A 24831-nucleotide genomic window follows, 5' to 3' on the forward strand; every position below is an offset into this window, starting at 1 on the left:
TTTATTTAATGTTGTGGCTGTTAGCTGTGTATGAGACAGAATGGCTATAGCGTTAGCTAATTCCGACAATATCAGTGAGCTCAGCAACATTAATAAAATGAAAAAAGTTGCTTTTATTATCAACATATTATTTTAGTTTTATATATATATATATATATATATATATATATATATATATATATATATATATATATATATAAAACTAAAATAATATGTTGATAATAAAAGCAACTTTTTCATTTTATTAATGTTGCTGAGCTCACTGATATTGTCGATATATATATGTATATATATATATATATATATATATATATATATATATATATATATATATATATATATATACACAGCCGAATTCTGCTTCTGAAACTGTCAAAGAAACACAACAGGAAAATCCTTCCAAAACGTTAGCTTCTATACGTTTAAATTACAATAATGAATAGAATTATCTGTAAATACAGCAGTGATTAACTTTCCAAAAGTCAAATGATAAAAAAAAATCTTACATAATTTATACAAAACAGATGAGTAAAAGCCCAAACACTAGACATCCAGTCCACCTGCGTGGATATCCGGTGTATCCGTGCTTAATATTTTTCAAAATAAAAGACAATCAAAACAGGATGGAATCGATAGACATTCCTATCTAATTCAACATAAAATGTTCAAGTTTTGCAGAGATTTGAAATGAAATAAAATAAAGTAAAATAACAATATTTTAAGCTAAACGTGAATTTATTCTAATATAAAGTAAAATAATCTTAGTGCAAGTTCAAAAATAATTTAAGGAAAACTTATTTTAATATGCAAAACAAGCTTTTTGCTGAAAATTGCTATATATAGAAGCAGCATAAAATGTAGAAAATTATTAACTCACAGTAATCAAAAAAGTTAGATTGTGAGCGCGTATACACCTGACGGGTACCTCGTCAAAAGATAAGCACTGTCATTGTTTTTCACTTTATTGTAACTGTACATGTCACAAATATATCACAGAAACTTAAAATTAAGATACATACTTGTCATAAAAATATGATGAATAAACCCAAAACATTTCTGGTAGTCTGGCAACCACAAGCAACAGCTATAGGCGCCAAAATACAAACCTCCAGAGATTGCGACACGATAAAATAAGAATTCAAGTACATTGTTTATTAATTATTTAATAATAAAAAAAATAATTATCATAGCACTTCAAAAGACATGCGCTGCGTCTGACTATCCATACTTCTCTACTATATAGTATGCCGAAAAACATGAAGCAGTAAGCAAGAAATACCCAGATGTCCTACTATTTCCGGCGAGATTTTGAAGTGTTGATTAACTGGACATTAACAAGCTGAGGCGACGTCATGTTCAAAACACTGGATTTAAACGAACGACGGTGAATCGAGAGGCGGACAAATCTTCTCAACATTAAGTGCTATACATAACAAGATATTTGTTCCTTGTGCTTGAATGGTGCTTGTTTAACAAAACCAAAGCAGATGGCTTTTGCAGTTGTTGTTTTTACATCATATATTCGGGTCAAGATATGATGCCAACGTGCCCTGAATCATGAGTGCCCCTGGGTATAAATTAATGTAGTGTCCCCCCCCTCACCACAAATGTTGACATAATTACTCATCTTTATTCCTATCTCCAAATGTCATTCTATGCTTTCTAAATTCATACACTTGTTTATGAGACACAAAGCTTAATTCCTGCAGGGGGCGCTCTGCGGCTCATAATACAGATTTCTATATCTCATTGGAGATATTTTTACACTGGATAGTATTTTTCAATAAAACTGATAATTGCAAGGATTAATACCTGTGAATGTAAATTTGCCTAAAAGTATTAATAAACGTGCTGTGATTGGTCCATCCTTTCCAGCGCTGACAAACGGAACATGTACCACATGACAATGCCATCTATGCTCTGTTTTGGTAGTGGTCCGCATATCTGGATAATAATTAACACTTGATTTATTATATTGAAAAACTTTAATAACCATTCAATTAAAAACGGACCAATTTTACAAATGCGTTGCTTGGTGCCCTCCTGGACGTGGTGCCCCTGGGCACGTGCCCAATTTCCCATATGGCTAATCTGGCCCTGCTCGGGTGAAGTATGTCTGAAATGTATTCAAACTACTCACATGCATACCTAAAAGAATGTACTGTTTTGCCGGCAGATAAGTGCATCCTTCATCAAGTACAGTGACATTACAGGGTTTCGACGCAGCTATGGATTTAACCACTGGACTTTTATGGATAACTTTTTTGCTGCCTTTATTTGCTTTGGTACTTCAAAAGGTTGGTACCCATTCACTTGCATTGTGAGGACCTACAGAGGTGAAATATTTTTCTAAAAATCTTTGTTTGTGTTCAGCATAAGAAAGAAAGTCATACACATCTAGGACGGCATGAGAGTGAGTAAATAAAGATATAATTTTCATTTTTGGGTGTACTGTTCCTTTAAGCACACTGGCTAACGTAGTTCTCCAAAGCTGCCACCAGAGGTCACACGCTGCTAGTGCTCCCATCACAAACCTACAACATATTGGAAGTTTGCATTTGTATTGGGTTCTCCTTGCTTCCAAAATGCTTTACAAACTTTCATAGTGAATTCCCATATATTATTGGTGAGATTGGTCTAAGAGTTTATTTTAGAACATATAAATGCACTGATATCCACTGGAATAAAAAGAGACTTGTGTTTCAACTCTATTCCGTATGTGATATCTCTATCACAGCGAAGTATTCAAGCACGATGCCCAAAGTCTCTATGCCGCTTAAACCTAAAGACACAAGAAGGCCCCACTGATGGAGTGTGTTGTCGCCTCCTCTTTTTGCGTAGCGGAGGCTCCACCTTTAATGCATTGCAGTGACCTAAGCAGTGGGCTGAATTGAGCTGGATGGGATTTTCGGGCTCTGAATGAGCGCTCATGCAAGGATCACGATTTAACGTTGTACGTGAAGGGGCGAATAAGAGAACGCGTTTTGCCGGTTGTGCGCTGAACGGTGCTGGATCGTGTTCGGGTTTGCATGCGTCTAACGATAGGGATCAAATAAACGAGGAATGTGGGATTTACAGAATGCCCAACAGCGTTGGAAAAAGATTTAAACCCACCAAATACATCCCGGTGTCCACTGCAGCCACACTGCTGGTGGGATCCACTACTTTATTCTTCGTTTTCACGTAAGTTTGAGGGGATTTTCAATTCCCTATTTAGTAAAACGCTGGCTGTTGGTTTAAGCTGTATTTGGATCATTGGAATAAGTTTCTTGACAGTCATAATAGCCTCAAGGCCTCTAGTGGTCTCTGTCTATCTAAACGCCTTGAACTATTTCCCTGATCCGTTCATTCATAGACAGTTATGGGCATTTATTTAAATTGTGCAGTCCTTAAATAGATGCAATTGATCTATAGAGATTTCGCTTTTAAGTGTGTAGTCAAGAGTTAAGCAGGAAAGTGTGGTTATCTTAGAATACTGATTCCCTGTGGCCAAAAATATACAAATAAATATTTATGCCACAATTATTGGCACCCCTATCAATTCTTATGAGTAAAATATATCTGAAATATATTCCCATTCATATTTGAAAAATTTTAGTACACCTGGGTGACAAGGAACATGCAATTGTTCAGCCATGACTTCCTGTTTCACATGGGTATAAATATGAGGTAACACACAGGCCACATTCTCTTAGTCATCCATCACAATGGGTAAGACCCAAGAATAAAGCTATGATGTGCAGCAAAAGGTTGTTGAGAACGACGGTGAACAAAATGGGAAAATAGCTAAAGCATTGAAAATACCCATTTCCACCATCAGGGCAATAATTAAGAAGTGCCAATCAACTGGAGATGTTACAAATTGGCCTAAAAGAGGACATGTGTCTATATTGTCTCCACCCACGGTGAGGAGGATGGTTCAAGTGGCCAAACATTCTCCAGGGATCACAGCTGTAGAATTGCAGGAATTAGTTGGGTCTTGGGGTAAGAAAGTCTCTAAAACTGCAATCAGATGTCACCTACATCACAACAAGTTGTTTGGGAGGGTTTCAAGAAAAAAAGCCTCTGCTCTCATCCAACAACAAACTCAAGTGTCTTCAGTTTGCCAGACACTACTGGAACTTCAAATGGGACTGGGTTCTTTGGTCAGATAAAACAAAAATAGAGCTTTTTGGCAGTAAAACACCAGAGATGAGTTTGGTGCACACAGAGAGGTAGCCATATGGAAAAGTACCTCATGCCCACGGTTAAATATGGTGGTGTATCTTTAACGTTGTGGGGATGATTTTATGCAAGAGGTCCTGGACATCTTGTTCAGATCCATGGCATCATGGACTCGAAACCTGATTGCCTCTGCCATAAAGCTTAAAATGGGCTGTGGTTGGATATTCCAGCAGGACAATGATTCAAAATAAAAATCAACACAAAAATTGTTCACTGACCACAAAATCAAGGTTCTGCCATGGCCATCCCAGTCTTCTGACCTGAACCTCATCGAAAACCTGTGGGGTGAACAGAAGAGTCCACCAGCGAGAGATTCTGAATGGAGAAATAGTCTCAGATCTTTTGCCATGTGTTCTCCAACCTCATTAGGCATTATAGGAGAGGACTCCGAGATGTTATCTTGACAAAGGAAGATTGCACAATGTATTGAATACAAGGGTACCAATAATTGTGCTACACACATATATATATATATATATATATATATATATATATATATATATATATATATAAGAAAAAGATATAGATTTTATTTTATAAAACTTGTGTTTGGAATTGTTTGATTTCTATTTGTGGATAGAATTTTGTGAATATTTTGAATGAAAGACCAAAAGGATAAACATTAAGTATACATTTTTCACACCCTACTTTTCTCATATTTACCAAGGGTGCCAATATTTTTGGCCACAACTGTACATTATGTACTGATCTGAACTTCAGTATGCTTCCTTTTAGTGGAAGCCCAAATTCCCATGATCTCTGTTCTCTTCATTTACTTTAAATGTTATGAGTTTTATGCACACAGATTGGCCTGAGCATTCACAAAGTTACTGTACACTGTATCATCACAGAAAGAGATGCATATGATTTTGTACATGTGTTTGATTACTTTAATGTGTTGCATCAAGTAGAATGGCATCTGTTATATTTTTTCGCTCCATATGCTTTTGGTTTTGTTTTCTCACTGTATGCAAGTCTGAAATCATTTCAAAAGATCACCCTAAAGAGATTTTTGTATAACTAGAAAAGTGCTTTAAGATGGTGCCGTTCATCAAGCAGTGCGTAATGATGTGAGAAGTGCGGACTTTGTCAAGCTTTGATTTACTCGAGCAGTTGTTCAAAGAACGAGAAGATGAGAGACAGTGTTTTAGCTATTCCCTTTCAGATTAGATTCCAGAGTACACTTTATTTGATCAGCTTTTAGGCATAAATTCACATACTCTTTCTTTAAAATACACCAGTAGTGTCTCTCAAAAAAGACTGTCACCATTTTGTTTTTTAAATCATGGCTGATAGATTATACCTCCTTCCTTACATTGTTTAAATATATATTAAATAGTTTTAAAGGGATAGTTCCCACAAAAATGAAATGCTAGCCTCAGTCACCGTTCACATTGCATATGTTTAAAATCTAAAACTAAAACTTCAGACTTGACTGAAACTCAAGCCTCTGCCTTTCGTCTCCTTTTGTGTTCCAAGGAAGAAAGTAGCCTAAGTCATAAGGGTTTGGAATAACATAAGGTCGAATAAATGATGACAGAATTTTCATTTTGGATTAACTATGCATTTAAGGAAGTATTTGTCTTATGCCCTCTTATGGAAATTGACAGTAACCTTGATGAAATGGTTCTGTTTTATTTTAGAGATGATTATAGACATTCATAGGTTTTATGGAGAGATTTCTCGATTAATTTGTGACATCTAAGGGTTAATGACCAATAAGATTAAAATGAGAAATGTAATCTTTGTTTCCATGTTGATTTCACAAAGTTTTGAAAAACATTTATAGAAATTTCAACAAAAATTATTTAAAAATGTTATAAAATGTCATGCGGTGTAACCATCGATTAAAATGCATTAAAATACTTATTCCTTGCATCTTACATAAAAGTGTATGCAATTTAATCATTTGTTTAAAAAAAGCATTCAAACACATGAAAAAATATTTTTTTATTTTTAGAACATCAAGATGTTTTCCCAATTTTACACCAAATGAGCAAATGTCAAGCAAAATGAGCAAAATATTGATATTTAGTTATATGCTAAAAAATTTTTTTAACCAGTCTTGAAGCTCTAAAGGGGTCCTCTCTGTTTTATGTTTTTTTTGTTGTTGTCACATGACAGCAAAATTGCTGCCTACATGTTGGTTAGGCTATACCACAGGGGCCTTTTTTCTTCGCTCCAGGTGGTTAAAACATTATATTTATTTATTTATTTATTTGAGCCCCAGAAAAAAATATCAAAATTACTGTGTAATATCAATTACACAGTAATTGAAAATGTGTTTGTCATAGAAGCAATGTATTAATGGAATTGGTTTGTGTGAATTGCATTTGTAATGTATTTTTGAATATTTTAATAGATCTAGAGAAAAAAATAACGAGCGTTACGTTATAGACCCATAAATCTTTCTGACAGAGGGTCAGAATAATGGTGGAAAATTATTATGCTTTAAAACATATGACAAATATATGTTTGTTTGTTTTGTGCAACAACAACAAAAAAAAAAACTTAGTTTAAGTGAACCTTAAGGAACATATCAAAATAATAAAAAAATGTCATGACCCCTTTAATTTTAAAGCAAAATAGTAAAAATACATACTGTATGTGATTTGAAATCTGTTATTTTCATAGTTGGTATGTTACAGTTATCCATTGTGAACTGTAAGATAGTGACCCCCTTTGTTGGTGGACAGATTGGATGGTGTGTGTGCAGATGTACTGTGGTCTGTAGTATTTCTAAACATTATGATGACATAATGGGCGATAGTTTGAATTTAAAGCCTGCTGATCTCCACTCATATTAATCTTAATTCCCTGCTGTGCTTGCTTCATGTTAGTGGGCCTGTAATATTCTTATGCTGTTCTATTAAGGTTCATGATACATACTTATAAGCATGCACACAAAATATAGTCTACTTGCAAATTGAGTATTTTAATGTTCTTGTGGAGACTATTTGTTTTTGTTTCACAAGTAAATCTTTAAATGTTTTTTATGCATACAGTTGAAGTCAGAAGTTTACATACATTTAGGATGATGTCATTAAACCCATTTTTTAACCACTCCACAGATTTAACATTAGCAAACTATAGTTTTGGCAAGTTGTTTAGGACATCAACTTTGTGCATGACACAAGTAATTTTTCTAACAATTGTTTACAGACAGATTGTTTCACATTTAATTGACTATCACAATTCCAGTGGGTCAGAACACTAAGTTAACTCTGCCTTTAAGCAGGTTGGAAAATTCCAGAAAATTGTGTCAAGCCTTTAGACAATTAGCCAGTTAGCTTCTGATAGGAGGTGTACTGAGTTGGAGGTGTACCTGTGGATGTATTTTAAGGCCTAACTTCAAACTCCATGCCTCTTTACTTGACATCATTGGAAAATCAAAAGAAATCAGCCAAGACCTCAGAAAGAATATTGTGGTTCACAAGTCTGGTTCATCCTTTGGAGAAATTCCTAAATGCCTGAAGGTACCACGTTCATTTGTACAAACAATAGTATACTAGTATAAACCCCATGGGACCACGAACCCATCAAACCACTCAGGAAGTAGATGCATTCTGTCTCCAAGAGATGCGAAAAGTGCAAATCAATCCCAGAACAACATTGTAAAGATGCTGGAGGAAACAGGTAGACACATATCTATATCCACAGTAAAACAAGTCCTATATCGGCATAACCTGAAAGGCTGCTCAGCAAGGAAGAAGCCATTTCTCCAAAACCGCCATAAAAAAAGCCAGACTACTGTTTCAAGTGCACATGGGGACAAAGATCATACTTTTTGGAGAAATGTCCTCTGGTCTGATGAAACAAAAATGTAACTGTTTGGCCATAATGACCATTGTTCTGTTTGGAGGAAAAAGGGTGAGGCTTGCAAGCCAAAGAACACCATTCCAACCGTGAAGCATTGGGGTGGCAGCATCATGTCGTGGGGGTGCTTGGCTGCAAGAGGGACTGGTGCACTTCACAAACTAGATTGCATCAAGAGGAAGGAAAATTATAAGGATATATTGAAGCAACATCTCAACCAGTTCTGTCTGGAGGAATGGGCCAAAATTCCAGCAACTTATTGAGAGAAGCTTGTGGAAGGCTACCCAAAGAGTTTGACCCAAGTTAAACAATTTAATGGCAGTGCTACCAAAAACGAACAAAGTGTATGTAAACAGCTGACCAACTGGGAATGTGATGAAAGAAATAAAAGTGGAAATATATAGTTCTCTCTACTATTATTCTGACATTTCACATTCTTAAAATAAAGTAGTGATCCTAACTGACCTAAGACAGGGAATGTTTTCAATGATTAAATGTCAGGAATTGTGAAAAAGTTAGTTTTAATGTAGTTGGCAAAGGTGTATGTAAACTTCTGACTTCAACTGTGAGTTTTTGGTAATACACATAGACGTACATATATGTGTGTGTTCATTGCTTCTATTGTTTAGCACACTGTTAGAGGGAAAATAATACTTGGCATTGGCTGATGAATTGCTATACATTTAAGGCCCAGAAATTGATTTTGTGTGAATTGCATTTGTTGATTTATTTATTTCCTACCCTTATACACTTTGTAGCAAACTCTCTTTACTATTCTTGAGGGCCTGGTTGAGGAGTATGAGCCCTGAACAGATGGATATCTTGATTATGAGCTCTACCAACTTTTTGATACTCTGGCTTAAATGCCTTATGCAAATAATGGAACAGGCTGGGTGTCCCTTTCCTCTGGAAGTCATTGGGAAGGTCCAACCTCAGACCTCAAAAACCACAATGCCATCAGATATACAGCATTGTTAGCTTATGTCATTACATATGGCCACCTTGGTCACTGACTGCTTGCTAGAGAACAGTTTGTAGACCTTTGAGGCAACAGAGACTGTGTGATGACCTTCTCTCCTGTATGAATGTGAGAAGTGATGAGGGATCTGGGTGTTGTCGGGCATTTTCACAGTTCAAGGAACAAGTTGCTTCCTTGTGGGTTTCCCCAGATATCCTCAGTTTATCACTGCTTCTTGTGTCAAGGGCAGCTTTGTGTAGTGTTGTAATTTACATGTGACCTAGACCTTTTGATCTTATGCATGTATCCTTTTGTGTCTTCATCAGCTTCAGTTCAGGAAAATTGAAATAGTCTACTTTCATGGGTAGTTTTTTTTTTTAATTCTGGCAACTCCGTTGACCTCTCATCAAGAAGGTGTTTCTGACCACAGAACCGGATGTTTTTTGTTTTGGCCCCATACTGAGTAAACTCTAGAGACTGTTGTGCATGAAAATCCCAGAAGATAAGCAGTTACAGGCAAACCAGCCTGTCCGGCACCAACAATCATGCCAAACACACATTATAGTACCATACAATTTAGGCCCAAACAACTTTTCACATATTGTATAATATTTATTAAATATTGCTCAACTATAGATGTAAAAACGGACTTTTGGCAAATATAAATTAAGCACATATTTACAAAGTGCTAATAAAGTGCACAACAAAGGACAAATATTTACATTTCTAATATTTTAATTGTATCTGTCCACCATTTATTATTGCTGTCAGAGAGGGGGTAATGTGCTACTTATGAAATGCAAATACTAACGGAATGCATACAACATTCTGCATTCATGAACTTTAGTGAGTTTTTTTATGCTGGTGCGCTCATTCTAATGGATTTCTCTGCGATAGTCATACCACACACATATACTACCAGACCTAGCATCTCAATGGGACTTTCCTGGCTAAATAAAGGATAATTCAAAATACTGTATAGATGTGTGCATGTCTCAGCTGTTAGCATGAACCTTTTATCGTCAATGTATCATATATCAGCCACGGTTTGTGTTTACATTTTTGGTCATGATTTTAGTTTTTTTTTTCTCGTTTGGCTGAAAACTGAAAATAGCATTTTATGCCATTTTCAGCTGCCGAAATGTCTGTTTATCCCTAGTCTTAAGGTCTATGCTCACTGCTGATATAATTTCTGGAAATAGTATTCTAGCATTGTGACCTTGAGTACGAAAGAAATGTTCAGATGTTATCTGTCTCTATGGTGTACAATTTGTCATGCTTTCTGAGCTTCTGAGTTAATACATGTGAGTTACACATGTATTAACGAGGTCTAATTTTCCTTCATCTTTTGACATACAGTATAAGAGGTTACTTTACTATAAAAACATAATGTATGCTTCAGAACTCAAAACTTCTTTCTCAGTGCAAAAAGAGCATTTGTTGAAACCAAGCTGCCAAATGACTCGTTCGCTACTTCCTCTGCTTTGTGTTGTCACACTGTGGTAGACATTTGCATCTGAACGCCTCCTCAACAACACATCGAGCACGGTGAGCAGTGAGTTAGCAAGAACAAAGCAGGTCAGTCAAGAGCAGAGAGACAATCATAACAGTAGGTGTTTACTGTCAATCTTACAGGAAAGGCAGCACCAAAACCGAGCATTTCTGTGAAGGGGTCAGAATAAGGGTAGAAAATTATGTTTTTTTATAAATATACTGTATGATAAATATATGTTTTTTGTGCAAACAACTTGAATAATATTATAAGTGAACCTCAGGGAAACACATTAAAATAATTAAAAAGGCATGTCATGACCCCCAAGTAATAGGCCTAATATATACTGTATGTAATTTCAAAATCTGTTTTTTCATAGTTGGTGTTACAGTTATCCAGTGTGAACTGTTGAGCTAGTGACCCCATTTTAATATGTGTCAAACCTCTTTCCCTTTGTTGGTGGACAGATTGGATTAATACTAGTGTGTGTGCAGATGTACTGTGGTCTGTAGTATTTCTAAACATTATAATGACATAATGGACCATATTTTGAATTTAAAGACTTATGAAATGCTTATCTCCATTCATATTATTCTTTATTCTCTGCTGTGCTTGCTTAGTTTTAGTGGGCCTGTAATAAACTTTTTTTTATTGTTTCATGTTACACACTTATAAGCATGCACACAAACATTTGTTTAGTTTTTTGTAATGCAAACAGAGTAAAACTACAGAGATTTTCAGTGTGTACTAGAGGATGGAGATATTGGACAGTTTATCACAGAGAAGATTTGGCATATAAAATATTTGGACATTAAGTAGGCTAACTATTCATAGGAGCCAAATAATAATAATACAACTACTTAATTAACACTGGATAATCTCTGGATTTGTAATTTTTTTTCAAAACCCTTCGTCTTCTATTGTTTGCCCGAACAGGTGGTCCCTCCCCATCCTCAACTGCCATTAGTTGAGCCAGAAGTTTGCTTGTCTGACTACTTAAACAAACGTGCAGAAACTTTTCCTAGTTCCTGGAACTATTTCAGGCTCTTGTGGTTAGTTCCACATGGAGCTAAAACCTGAACCAAACCAGGAACCTTTTTAGTACCTGCTCCTGAGATGGTACTTTCCGTGCAAAGTGGAACTATATGGGTGGAGTCAGAACATCAAACGCTTGTTGGTCAAGAAAAATACGCCATCAGCCTTCTGAGCTGTAGCTGTCATTTTAAAATAAAAATGGATATATGGAAATACGCTGCTGTGCAGGATCTGCTAAGTATTTATGGAGAAGAAAAAATGCTGCACGAGTTTGAAATATTGACCAGAAATGAGGTGTACAAATAATCTGATTGCCTTGTGCAGTTAGGCTTTGATGGCATTAAACTTTGTAGATTGAAAATTAAGAGAATAAAGGATCATAAAATCACCTTTTAAAGGCTTTACTTCTTTCTTCGTGCACTAATCAAGATGTTTTATTTACCTCAAGGGTATAAGTGAACTTTTTTATGCTCACCATGTGTACATAGTATTATCCTACGAATCACAGAGTTGATTGAATAGGAAGCTAGTTGAAATCAGTTGTTAGAAAATAGTTAGAAAACAACACAATAGTTTCAAGAGGCATTGTTTATTGGAAGCACACATACTGTATGATCATACAAATCATTAAAAAAAAAGCAACAAACAAAATGCAGTTGACTACAGATGAAGGTAGCATTAAAGCCATCTCTTCTCTGCTCTTTCAAGTTCAGGTGTTGCCACCACAACAGCATTGCATGCTTATGTCAAAGTTAATTTAAATATAGTTCCTGCTTTTGGGTCCCTGGTGGATAAACGGCACTTAGAATATAATTGGAATGGGTATAATTTCACAACAAACTGATTTTAGTTCAGGTACTAGTTCCACAATTGTGTAGAAAAATGCCTACGTTTTTAAAGTGCCACAGAGCCACAGTATGGCTTAAGCCCAAAGTATCCTATAAGGACACGTGAGGCAAATCTCATAATCACTATCATTTGCGAGCACTGAAGACAAACAGCCTGATTTTTCCTACCGGGTGTCTTTGAATGCATAGAATGCTCATGGGCCTTAAGTTATTTGCATTAATTAGTGGGTCCACAAGGTGGCAACGCTTACATTTTGAGCTGTTGCTGTCACGATGAAGTAATAGAGGATGTAATCACCGCTAAACGTCAGGAGATGAAGGGAAAAACAACAACAGTGGATGTGCAAGTCAAGAGCACGTGTGTGAAGAGGTGTGGAGATACCCACATTTGTATAACTCATGTCTGAAGGAATATAAAGACAGCTTTATGAGTTTACATTTTTGAAGAGAAAGTTTGGGCGCTCAAGCACCCACGGGAATATAAGATTAAAAAATAATTTTCAATGTCTCTTTACAGAGACCGAGATCGCTGTGGCAAGAGACAAGTTGAGAAAATGTAAACTATGCAAATGACGAGCGACTACCAATGAGAGGGAAGACCATTAGGCGAATAGTTATTAGGCCATAACTATGTACGTCTGTCTTCACTCTTATTGGTAGATGCTCGCGAATGTTGCTCGTCATTTGCAAAAAGTTGAATTTTCTCAACTTGTCTTGTCGCTCCCCACGGCGATCTCTGTCACCAGCGGTCGTGAAAGCTCATGTATGTGAATGGGATGATGTCGCTGGCGGTGTGAATGGGGCTTTAGGGCATCCATGGGCAGAAACATAAATCGGCACCTTTGGAATGCACGCACAGTTATATGGAGTATACTTTGACAGACTGTATGCAGAAGCTGAGCATTCACGTCAAAATGGACATACTGTATACCTAGTGCTTTACAATCTGCACATTAAACTGAGAAAAGAGAAAGTATTTAAACATGATTTTGCACCAGCTATACATAAGTTACAACTTAGCCTAGTTGTGGCGTAAATGGGTACTAAGTCACAATTTACACACTACTAAATATGTGAGTGTTGCAACATTACACTTAGTTAGAACGTAACCCTACGTTTAAACTAAATATTTACAGAAGCCTCAGACCAGGAGTAATGGATGAAATAAAAAAGACTAATTTAATGACATCATTGAGCTCATGTTTTCGTTGACAGGCTTCAGTCCTTTCCACATAGCCTACATGATGATGTTGAATTACACTTGTTTAAATTTACAGGAGAAAACGTTATGTAAAAAACGTACTTCTTCAGCATGAATCCGATCTAACGGTGCACTTTCCTGTGTACGCCGCATGATGTCAAGTTTCAACATTTACGAAATATCTAAGATATTACAATGAATAAATGTCTATTTTTTCCAGCCTATTTATTGCCCCTTATTCATTTTAGATACAGTTATTGAATATTGTTGTTTACATAATATACCTTTAATTAAATCTTGTTTATTACGTATCGTATTTCAATGGTGATATCATTTATTACAGCAGACAGTTACGTGAGCAAACAAGGTTTGAACATCGACGTTACAAGATTTATTACTTTTTAACACTTCTGTATACAAATGAGAAGGCTGCTTATCGGATCAATACAAGTAAACGTCATATTATGCGACTAGGCATTACTTTATGAAGAGCTTATGACCTACTAGTTTAGTCTTGCCTTACGAACAGGTGGTGCAACCAAAGTAAGCACTGACTTAGTTACCAATTAACTAGTAGTTACTAAGCCGTTAGTGTGAACTTTATGTCTCAACTTTATGTCTCAACTTAAGTGAGACCTTACGCATAGCTGGTGCACCCCTACCCAGTAGTTTAGACCCATAAAGATGTCTTTATATTCCTTCAGACTCAAGTTATAGGTATCTCTAGACCTCCTCACACACGCGCTCTTGAATTGCACATCCATTGTTGTTGTTTTACCATCATCTCCTGATGATTAGCGGTGATTACATTTCCTTTTAGTGCTTTTTTTTGACAGCAACCGCTCAAAATATAAGTGTTGTCATCTTGTGGACCCACTAATTAGTGCAAATAACTCGTAGGTTCAAAGACGCGTGGTTAGAGATTTGCATCATGCATGCTGTATGTCTGACCGAAGTATAGTTTGTGTTTGGGCTTTAGCAGGCCTAATTATTCGATAAGAATATAGGTTACTTTCAAGAATTAGGCCAGGTGCCAGTAATAGTGGTTATTGTTGCATTTCTCATCATATAATTGCACAGAAAGTCAGAGAAAGTGAAAAACTTGACATCAGATGTGTAACAGTTCATAAAAGCTCTGTAAATACAGGCCATAAATTTTAATTATAACCATGAGCAGTCTGTGAATTTGGCTACGTACTTTCTATGTCTCATTATTTCTTTGCATTCCATACTATGCAAGATGATTGTTAAACTGTTAAAACATTTTCTTGGCTGAAATATATATTTTATCTGTGCAGTTTCTGTTCAATGCATTGTGTGGCGACATTATCTGTTTACTGAGTGCAAGAACTGCATTTAATATTACACTTTTAAGGTGCAAGTTAATCCATATGAAATGTCAATTAATTGGTCTGACAGCTATTCAGTTCCTACATGGCTCACAAACATACTGTGATCATTAATTTATTTAGGCTTTATTCATATAAATGATTAATGCTGCTTAATTTCAAACACTGCAAAACCTAAAATTTAAATCATACCCCTTTAGACCTCTTGTTTCAAACAATAGAGAAAACTATGACTCACTCTCACCCTATGTGGGACTCATTTTTGAATGGATGTGGAAATCTAATTTTGGACGTCATAGCTCATGTATTCTTAGCCAGAGGCTACATGACAGTAATGGGATCAAATCTATCTTCCCTGGTTAGTTGACATTAAGTAAAGGGGATCATCAAGATTGATAAAAATTGCAGTGTTAAATTGGTGAAAGAAGATTGTTTGAGGCTTAAAGCAGTCTCTCCTCCCTTCGAGATATTTAATTATACCACTTTATCAGTTACAGCAATATGTCACCATAAATCTGTATCGTAACATCTTGACACTCACAGCTGTTGGCTTCTTGTTGATAGATGAATGGTTGGGCCTTTTTACTCTCCTTAGCTAATAGGTCCATCCAGTATGAGTACAGCTTCCTAATTAGTTTAATTGTTTTACTAATGAGGCTGGCAATCGCAAAACTGTTGATTCTGTATTCATGGCTGAACAGTCAGTTTTCATTGATCGCAGTTTGATGTAACTTTCAACCAGTCCATCAGGAATGCGCTGTAACAGACAGCACAATTTTTGTGTATATTACTGTGAGAATGAGACCAATGAATAAAGGTCATTTAATCTCATCTCAGCCAGACTTCCCTGTCATCATGCCACTCTCGAGTTCTGGTAATGCTGAAGGAACAGCCTGCCTTACGTTCTAGGCATCTATAAAAGAAAAATGAACAAATAAATGTATTCAATCAATAAATAAGATATTATATTTCATATATTATTTAAAAAAATGTATTGTTAAATTGCATAATTTGTACTATTTACAATTTAAATTGATTTGTTGAACACACCCTAAAACTGGTAATGTGTTGTTTACAAAAAAACGGCATTTCTGTAAATGGCACCTTTAAATGAGCACATGTTAACTAGAGAGGATTCGAATGGCTTCATCTCATCTATGTGATGCATGATTAGAATTAAAACAATTTAGTTGTTTTTGATCAACAACTGACTGTAAAGAAGAGAAAGGGTATTAAGAGAGACCGTATTCAATGACAAATGTGTTGGGTGGATCTTATCCTTGAACACACATTACACAAAACAACTTTTACTCCCAACACGCTGTGAAAGGATCTCGCTGCTGAACACTTCATGACTAAACTACACAATTACTGGTGAGTGAAATGTAAACATTTACCAGCCAGTTGTCAAATATATACACTTTAGTCTCCTAGCACAAAATTTGGTTGCAAATACAAGCGATTTTCTTTCATTGTAGCAGAGAGTTGTGCACTGTGTGAAAGATAGATCTTGGGACTAAAGAATCGGTATCGAGATATGTTCAAATGAAGATCGCGATTAATCGGAAAAACAATATTTTTACCCTCCCCTACTTCATTTTGAGGTGGTAAACCAGATCACTTGTATTACGGGTGATTATCATCATGCAAAACAGTTTACAGATACATTTTTACTGCTCTGTACACCATGTCACACCTGTTTTAATAACTGGCTCCTCTTCATTTTCTTGACTTGTTTGGGAGTCCTCCTGATCTGTGGAGATTTCTTTCTCCATTAGGGGTTTTCCTAGGTCAAAATGACTGAGTAGCGCGAGTGATCCTGCTCTGAGCTCTCCCTTCTCTGGAGCACAAATATCGCAAAGCCTGCTGGATTCGTGTGCATGTCGGAGCATGCGCCACAATCACGTGAAACATTCGCATGTCAGATGAGAGCACAATGAAGGTCATTAAATTTGCTTGGGTGGCCACAGAAAAATTTTCAATGCTGGGAAAAACCCTGTTCATGTCTCTTTAATACTCTGTCTCACGTGAAGCCCTGCCCACTGATAGATCAGCCCAAGCTGCACAAATGGATATTTACTGTACATATCGCGATATACGTGATATATATCGTCATATCGCCCAGCGCTAAACTACACATTGCATCAGTTAGAGATTAATAATTGTTGCCAGCTGAAACACATGAATCACTGCAATAATGATCAAATCATAGGCTCTTAAGTATCTGCAAATTTAAAGGAATAGTCCTCCCAAAAATTTAATTAGCTGATAATTTACTCACCCTCAGGCCATCCAAGATGTATAGGCGTTTCTTTCTTCATCAAAACAGAATTTAAGATTTTTAGGATTTCATTTCAGGCCTCCTCCTTTAAACAATGCAAGTGAATGTTCAAGCACATGTAGATAACGTAATGGCATTGTTCCCAAATTAAGGATGCTATTTACTGCAGCGATGTCATTATTTTATTTTATATTGTTTTGAAATTGTTTTTGACTGTTTTGATTTGTGAACGGCGCTTGGTCTGTGGTCTGTGCAAGTTTCTCTTGAAATCAATGACGCGCTTTTGCTTCCTCCTCCACGTGACCTTACCAATAAGCTTGCATCATCACTCTCATGAGAGCTGCCTTTAACACATCATCCCGGCTCTGCTCCAGGAGAAGCTCTCCAAGCTAAGGGTGCCTGACTCCACCTGCAGGTGGATCACTGACTTCCTGTCTGACAGGAAGCAGCATGTGAGGCTGGGGAAACACGCCTCCGACTCAGTGAGTAAATTATCAGCAAATTTTCCTTTTTGGGTGAACTATTCCTTTAATTCCAAATGGCAACTTTTTACTTTTTACTGTACATGTCAGTGTATAGTATTTGGATTCTGCTGTCAAGTAGGAAGACCTACTGTACTAACTTGACAACCTTTAGCTACTAAATCCCTGTCAATTAATGAGTTTACATGCACAATCTTACACCAATTAGGTTAAAAAGTCAACAATGTGTAAGGTCATGTATATGCCTTAAACGCCTTTCCTTAATCAGGCTAAGGTCATAAATGGATTCAGCAAATAAATGATCAGCACACATAGGTTTTTGCCTATTACCCTAATTTTGCATGCTTTGATAGCCAACAACTGCAGAAGTTGAGCCTGAAATAAATTTTGACTCCAAATAATACTTGAATGGTTATTGTTCTTTGTCTAGATCGCTCGTTTTAGTTAGATTTGCATTGTGTCTCAAGACCAGAATCAGAAAACAGGCAATTAGAATCATCATGGCACCGCCCTGTGGTTGCTCAGGAAAACTTTGGAGAGTGCACATTGTTAAATCATTTTTACATAACACTTACATCTTAGGAGCCATTTACACAGAATGCATACTTTAAGCTAAAAAAAAAAGAGCTAGTTGAACGCAGGTGTCTTGAGATGCCTTTTTAACAGGTAAAGTTATTTTACCTTAACACATCGTAAATTGTGGCATTCCTTCGAGATGTGGCGTAACAGTCTAAAACATCCGTCTAGCACATGTTTACGTCACAAAACTGGATCGCTGATGCAAAGGTAAACTGACTGCAGGAGGTGAATCCACCGTAAGTGTTTGAGCGGCCATCTTTGTATGCCCAAACTGTCATAGAGCACCAATGACTGACAGGGAAAACACCCCCATTTCACCATATCTGACCTGCGGACACGACAGTTGCATTTCCGTATTTGTGTATATATATATATATATATATATATATATATATATATCAGTGGCTTACATAGGAAAACAATTGAAAAACCACATGGATGAATGCAAAAACTCCTTCGATGTGAACAGCCCCTAATAGTTCAAGAAACTATTATCAAAGAAATAATAATAAAAAAAATACCAGTCATGTTTAAATTCTCTCTCTTTAAAATGTTCTATTTTTGGGTTTTTATACAGTTTCTGTTTAGTAAAATAAAAGTTAAAAGTGTGTTTGAGTTTGCTCCTACTCCAGGTGTATAGTGTAAGTAGCAGTAGCTGCAGGCTGAAAGTAAACACAAAGACTCAAGCTGAAAGTGAATCTTCTTACAGAACAGCTTTATTTGGTGAAAAAAAAATAGTCTTTTTCACATGGCACAACTGTAAAGCGTGCTATAACAGGGACAGATCTCAACTGTGTCTCTGAAATTAAAGGAACAGCTTAGAAGAGATCATGTGCATTCAAATGGTTCACCATCCAGTATGACCAATTAGTGTCATAATGGTTTTATTACCATGGCCTAACAACTTTTTATGCTCTTGAAGACAACAGTGTAATGTGTTGACATCTGTAATAAATGCCACTGCAAAAGTATTTGTGACAGACTGACCCCCCACTATGACTAAGCATAGTAAAGGAGGCTAACTTCTCTGTTTCTGCATTCCTGTTGTATCATAAACCAGCAGGACATTTATTAGGGTTAGATCACATCTTGACACCAGTTGTTAAAATTATAAACAGCATCTGCTCCCAAGCACAGGTTGTTCAAGATACTTTAAGCGCAGTCAGCTGACCGTAGGGACCTATCACTTCACACGGAAGACTGATGGCTCAACGGAAGAACAATTTTGTAACAGATTTGATCACTTTTGGATTATATCAAAGTGATATTGGAGTCCACATCAGTGCTTAGCATCTGGCATTTGGGACCCTTGACAGCTGTGAATAAAATATGTTGAGCTATTTACCACAAATATGTTTGACCACAAACATTCATATCATGGCCTGTCAAAATGGCCATCATTTTGAAGCCTTGTTGACTCAGAAAAATACTTGTGTTTGCATTGCTGATGTGATATAAATCTGCATTTTCTGATTAAATTTGTATGTTCATTTACATAAGTGGTCCATTTTGAGAGTACGGTTGCCACCCTTCCCATACAATATGGGATCATCCCGTATTTAAAGATGAAATTATGCGTCCCAAGTTGGACCAATATGGGACACGATTTGTCCCTTAGTTTTTAAGCCAGGCCCAGACGGACCTTGGTCGGATGGCAAAATCATTCAAGGGGGAACCACTTGGGAGGGTATGTGCTGTATTTGTCAACTTTTAACCCTTTTGCAGGGTTAAATGTTTTTTCTGCAGTGACGGATCCCCCAGCTTGAGTTCTTTAATGCATGCTGTAAATAATGAAAATCTTACCTTACACTTCACAGCAGATGCACTGGAGGATATATTGTGGTACCGCCTTATTGTTTACATTTTAAATAATGCAGCATTGGATTCTGAGTTCATCAAGCCAGTGAGTGAGAAGGGCTACTCCTTTTTCTCCATCCCCCTTTCCAACCATTCATCTGCCCACTGGCTGGAAAATCCTCCAGCTCTTTCAAGGACACGTGGAACACATTTAACCACCTCAGCTGCACCCACCCGAGCTGTTTCCACCCTCTTTCCTGTCGCTTTTTTCCCACTGGTTCTGCACTCCCTTGATTGCTCCTTGCACTTCTCTTTTGCTCTTTTGTTTTGATTGATTAATAAAGGAGTATGCCACGACTTTTGCCATTTGCTCTATTTCAAAGGACTGACAAAAACTAGCATAAATTAGAGACACTGGTAAAGAGCTCTTGTGTTTTGCTGGCGATTTCAATACTTTTTTGTCTTTGCCATTCATGCTACTCTGACGTATGCTGTCGTCTGCTAAAATATATACCGTTCATTGTCCTTCACTTACTCACACTCTTTCTCAATCAACAGCTCTAAAGAATGCAATGCAGCATTCTGAGTTTATCAAGCATAGAAGGTTCTATAAACCTAGCCCTTCCACATTTTTTTTAACTGGAAGTGGTGAGAATGAGTGACGGGTGGAATGGGAGTAGGCTGGAGTGGACTAACTAGTTTATGTATTAATTGAATAACGTCAGAAGACATGGCCGCATTTATCCTAAATAATTCAGCCTCCAACAGTAGCATTTTCCTGTTTTCAAATACAGCCCTGGTGTTAAAAAAAGTATATTCGTTTTTCGAAACTTGTGACTTGGACATAAATATGAATGAATGAATGAATGTTACATTTATATAGTGCTTTTTCAGACACTACACTCAGTGCACTTTACACAGTGAACGTGGGACTCTCCTCAACCTCCATCAGTGTGCAGCATCCATCTGTTTGATGCGACAGCAGCCATAGTGCGCCAGTACGGTCCCCACACACTAGCTATTGGTGGAGAGGAGAGTAGAGGTATAGAGATTGAGTTGATTGAGAAGGGCCAATAGGGAAATTTGGCCAGGACACCAGGGTCTTTACGAGAAGTGCCCTAAGATTTTAATGACCACAGAGAGTCAGAACCTCAGTTTAACATCTCATCTGAAGGACAGATTATTTACCAATATGATTGTGACATTACATTTGTACATTTACAGCAGGTTGTAATGTTCTGTATTACTGTGTGCATAATTTGAAGATAACAAGACAGTAACAAGATATTTATAGGGAATTTCAGGCAAGTATCTCCCCACATTAGCTTTCCTTCTCATTAAAGGTAGGAGATCCCTGCTGTACAGTGCCTCATATTGAACTTAATAGGATAGTTCACCCTCATATCGTTCCAAACCCAGAGTGTCAGAATAAGTCACCATTCACATAACAGTGAATGGTGTCTGAGGCTAAAATTCTGCCTAACATCTACTTTTGTGGTTCATGAAAGTGAGTAATTTGGGTTTGGAACAACATGTGGGTGAGTAAATGATAAGAGAATTATTGATTTTGCGTGAGCTCTTCCTTAATTCTCCTGCTGTTCTTAGGTGACCCCCACACAAGAGCTAAAAATACGGTTCACAGGAATAATATTCTGCCGCACCTCGTTTGGCTTTCGTAATCATAGCCTGCCTGGAAACCTTCCTAAAACACAGAGGCTGCCTGTGCAGACCGGCTGGGGTAACTGGAGCTCCTTCTGTGTGTGTGTGTGTGTGTGTGTGTGTGTGTGTGTGTGTTGCTTATCTCTGAGGTGAAAAGGGCAGCAATGGAGGAGCAGGGGAGGAAGTGGTGCAGGAGAGAAAGATGGCAGGCAGGGAGGGAGCTGAGTGAGGAGGGCTACTCCTTTTTCTTATCCCCCTTTCCAACCATTCATCTGCCCACTGGCTGGAAAAGCCTCCATCTCTTTCAAGAACATGTGGAACACATTTAACCACCTCAGCTGCACCCACCCGAGCTGTCTCCACCCTCTTTTCTCTCGCTTTTTTCCACTCGTTCTGCACTCCCTTGCACACTCTTTGCACTTCTCTTTTGCTCAGCATTTGCAGTATTGCGTTTTTTTGGATTGATTGATTAATAAAGGAGTATGCCATGACTTTTGCCGTTTGCTCTATTTCAAAGCACTGACAAAAATGTACCATAAATTAGAGACACTGGTATAGATAGACCTCTTGTGTTTTGCTGGCTTTCTGAAGTATCGATTTGAATGCTTTTTTGTCTTTTATACAGTCTTTTTTGTCAGTATTTTTATGTCTAAAATACATAACGTTCATTGTCCTTCACTTGCTCACACTCTTTCTCAATCGACAGCTCTAAAGAATGCATGATGTGCACTAGGGTTGCGTGGTTTACTGGTACTAATGAAGTATCGTGATACCAAAAAAATTTAAACGGTATGATATCATCTTGTTGCTGATTTCGGGAACCATATTACAGTATGCTGTCATAGCAAAATGATATGAGATGTGACAAATTTGAGATTAAATCAATGACTATTTGAAAATAAAATTAAAAAAACCTCTGGATATGGCCAAATGTGATCAATAAACAGCAGAAGGATGTAATTTAACTTAAATAAAATAGTCACATGAGCTGCACACCACAGAATAAACAATAGGTGCCGCTCTGCTTTGTCATATAATTCCCACACGACTTACAGTGCACTTATTACAGGGACAATCCCCCCTTGTGCCTTGCTCAAGGACACAATGGTGTCGGCTGTGGGGACTGAACCAGCAAACTTCTGAACAGTTCTGATTAACAGTTATGTGCTTTAGCCCACTACGCCACCACCACTCCAGGTGTCTCAAAAGTTTATTATTATTATTATCTGTAAGCAATATCACAAACGCAAGGAGCCTTGTGCCACAGGTAATCAGATTTTTTTTTCCATTAATAAACAGCTTTATTATTAAAACTGAATGTATCAATTTGATTAAACACCATTTGATCATAACATTGAATTGAAACATTTAACTGGAATCCAGTAAACAGAAAGTGCATAATTAGTGTCTTTAATATCTCAATATCTCTATGCAGTTCTTTTAAGCAGGCCATTTTCTGTGTAATTTCATAAAAAATCTGAGGCTTTTTAGTTGTTGATTATAGTATTGAACTAGTATTGATACCAGGGCTGGTATCGTACCAAAGCAAAAATTTTGGTATCAGAGCAACGCACATGCATACGTCTGTGTGGTTTTTGAGAGATCTGTTGCATTTGGTCTGCATGGTTTTAGCATGATAATACAAACCCAGCAGTTGATGTATCCATATGGAGACAGTCACATCAGATAGATAGTACTGTCACTTAAAACTGTTGAAAGCAGGTCAGAGGTGCTGCTGGTCTCTGGTGCTTCGATGACAGAGATGTTAAGGCCAGCTCGGCCCATATATGTGTTTCCAACCTTGTCTCAGAATCACGCTATTATACCTAAATTTGCTAAATAATTTTTATGCGGTTCGTTGTACATACCACAGCAGTTTCCTAGTGACAAACACTTGAGGCGCTACAACTATGACACTTTCACACAAGTCACGAATAAAAGGGCAGTTATCAGTTCATAAACTTTTCACCCTATACCTCACACAATGCTATTTTATGACATCAAAAACTTTTACTATAGAGCATGACTTATAAGGCAATGCATATTAACATTTGTGTTACTAAATTTACAAGCTTGTTCAAGCATGTTCAAATTGAGCAGTAGCTGATTTGATTTGAAATCACATTGATCTTCTCCCTAAATCTGTTCTTAAATCTGGTCTTGTTTGAAGGAAAAAAATATTTGAAGTGTGCGTGTGTATCTATGATTGTGTAAGATATCCTTTTTGATCGGCTCATCTGTATTCGTCACCTTGCAATGTTATGCCATTTTCAATCAAGCCAGTTTGAAGCCAAGGAAAAAGGGAAACCTTCTGCACCAAAATGAGAAGTGAACCTAGAGTAGAGTGTGCTGCTCTCTGTTAGCCCAGTGCTTTAAGGGAATTAAACCACCAGTGCAAATACATTTAATTTGACTGTAAAATTCGTAAAGACACCAACGAGATTTTTCCTGACCAACAGAGAATGGCATCATGAGTCAGAGTTTGGTCTTTTCTTTCAAAACAGATTTAACAGTGCAATGTTAAATCTGCACAACAAGCTTAAAAAAAAGCATGAGTTAAGTTATAGTCCATAAAACTTGTGCACTATATTCCAAGTCTTCTAAAGCCAAACGATGGCTTTGTGATAAGACATTTAAAGGGGTCATGAAATGGCCTTTTTTTCTAATCCAGTGATAATGTTTTTAAAGAATTTAGTTTTTTTTGCACCAAAACAAATTTTAGTAACAGCTCAACTGTGAGTGTTGCCACCTTGTGCACCCATTGTTTAGTGCAAATAATTCCAGGCGCATGTGCATACTTCACGTTCTGAGTATGTGTGGTTTTGTGATAAAAATGTGCCGCACGCATTCAGTGCTCGAGCACTCAGTTCTCCTTAAAACGTCAACGTAAACGCCCTCTGTCATGATTGGCTAACATCGTGCAGCCACTCAAATACAGCCATATTTGAAACTCGATCAGAAGAGAATGAACATTTATAAAACTAAATTTCAAGGTTTGCACCTGACACACATCCAACATGTTGCGTCCGAATATATTAAATTGTTCCTCTCAAGCACAACTGTTAACACAGCACCATAAACTATCAAACTGTCATGAAAGAAATTTTTTT

The 24831-nt window shown here is 37.0% G+C and overlaps 1 protein-coding gene across 1 annotated transcript in view; it reads left to right on the forward strand.

Annotated features, from left to right (window-relative positions):
• Nucleotides 1-2911: 2911 nt before the first annotated feature.
• Nucleotides 2912-24831, forward strand: part of LOC127626887 (palmitoyltransferase ZDHHC8B-like) — a 94913-nt gene continuing 72993 nt past the window's right edge. Inside the window, exon 1 of the mRNA XM_052102994.1 lies at nt 2912-3183. Coding sequence (XP_051958954.1) covers nt 2930-3183 — 254 coding nt within the window. The 5' untranslated portion in view covers nt 2912-2929. The remainder of the gene's footprint in view (nt 3184-24831) is intronic.

This window comes from Xyrauchen texanus, chromosome 3, assembly GCF_025860055.1.
Source record: "Xyrauchen texanus isolate HMW12.3.18 chromosome 3, RBS_HiC_50CHRs, whole genome shotgun sequence".
NCBI lineage: Eukaryota > Metazoa > Chordata > Actinopteri > Cypriniformes > Catostomidae > Xyrauchen > Xyrauchen texanus.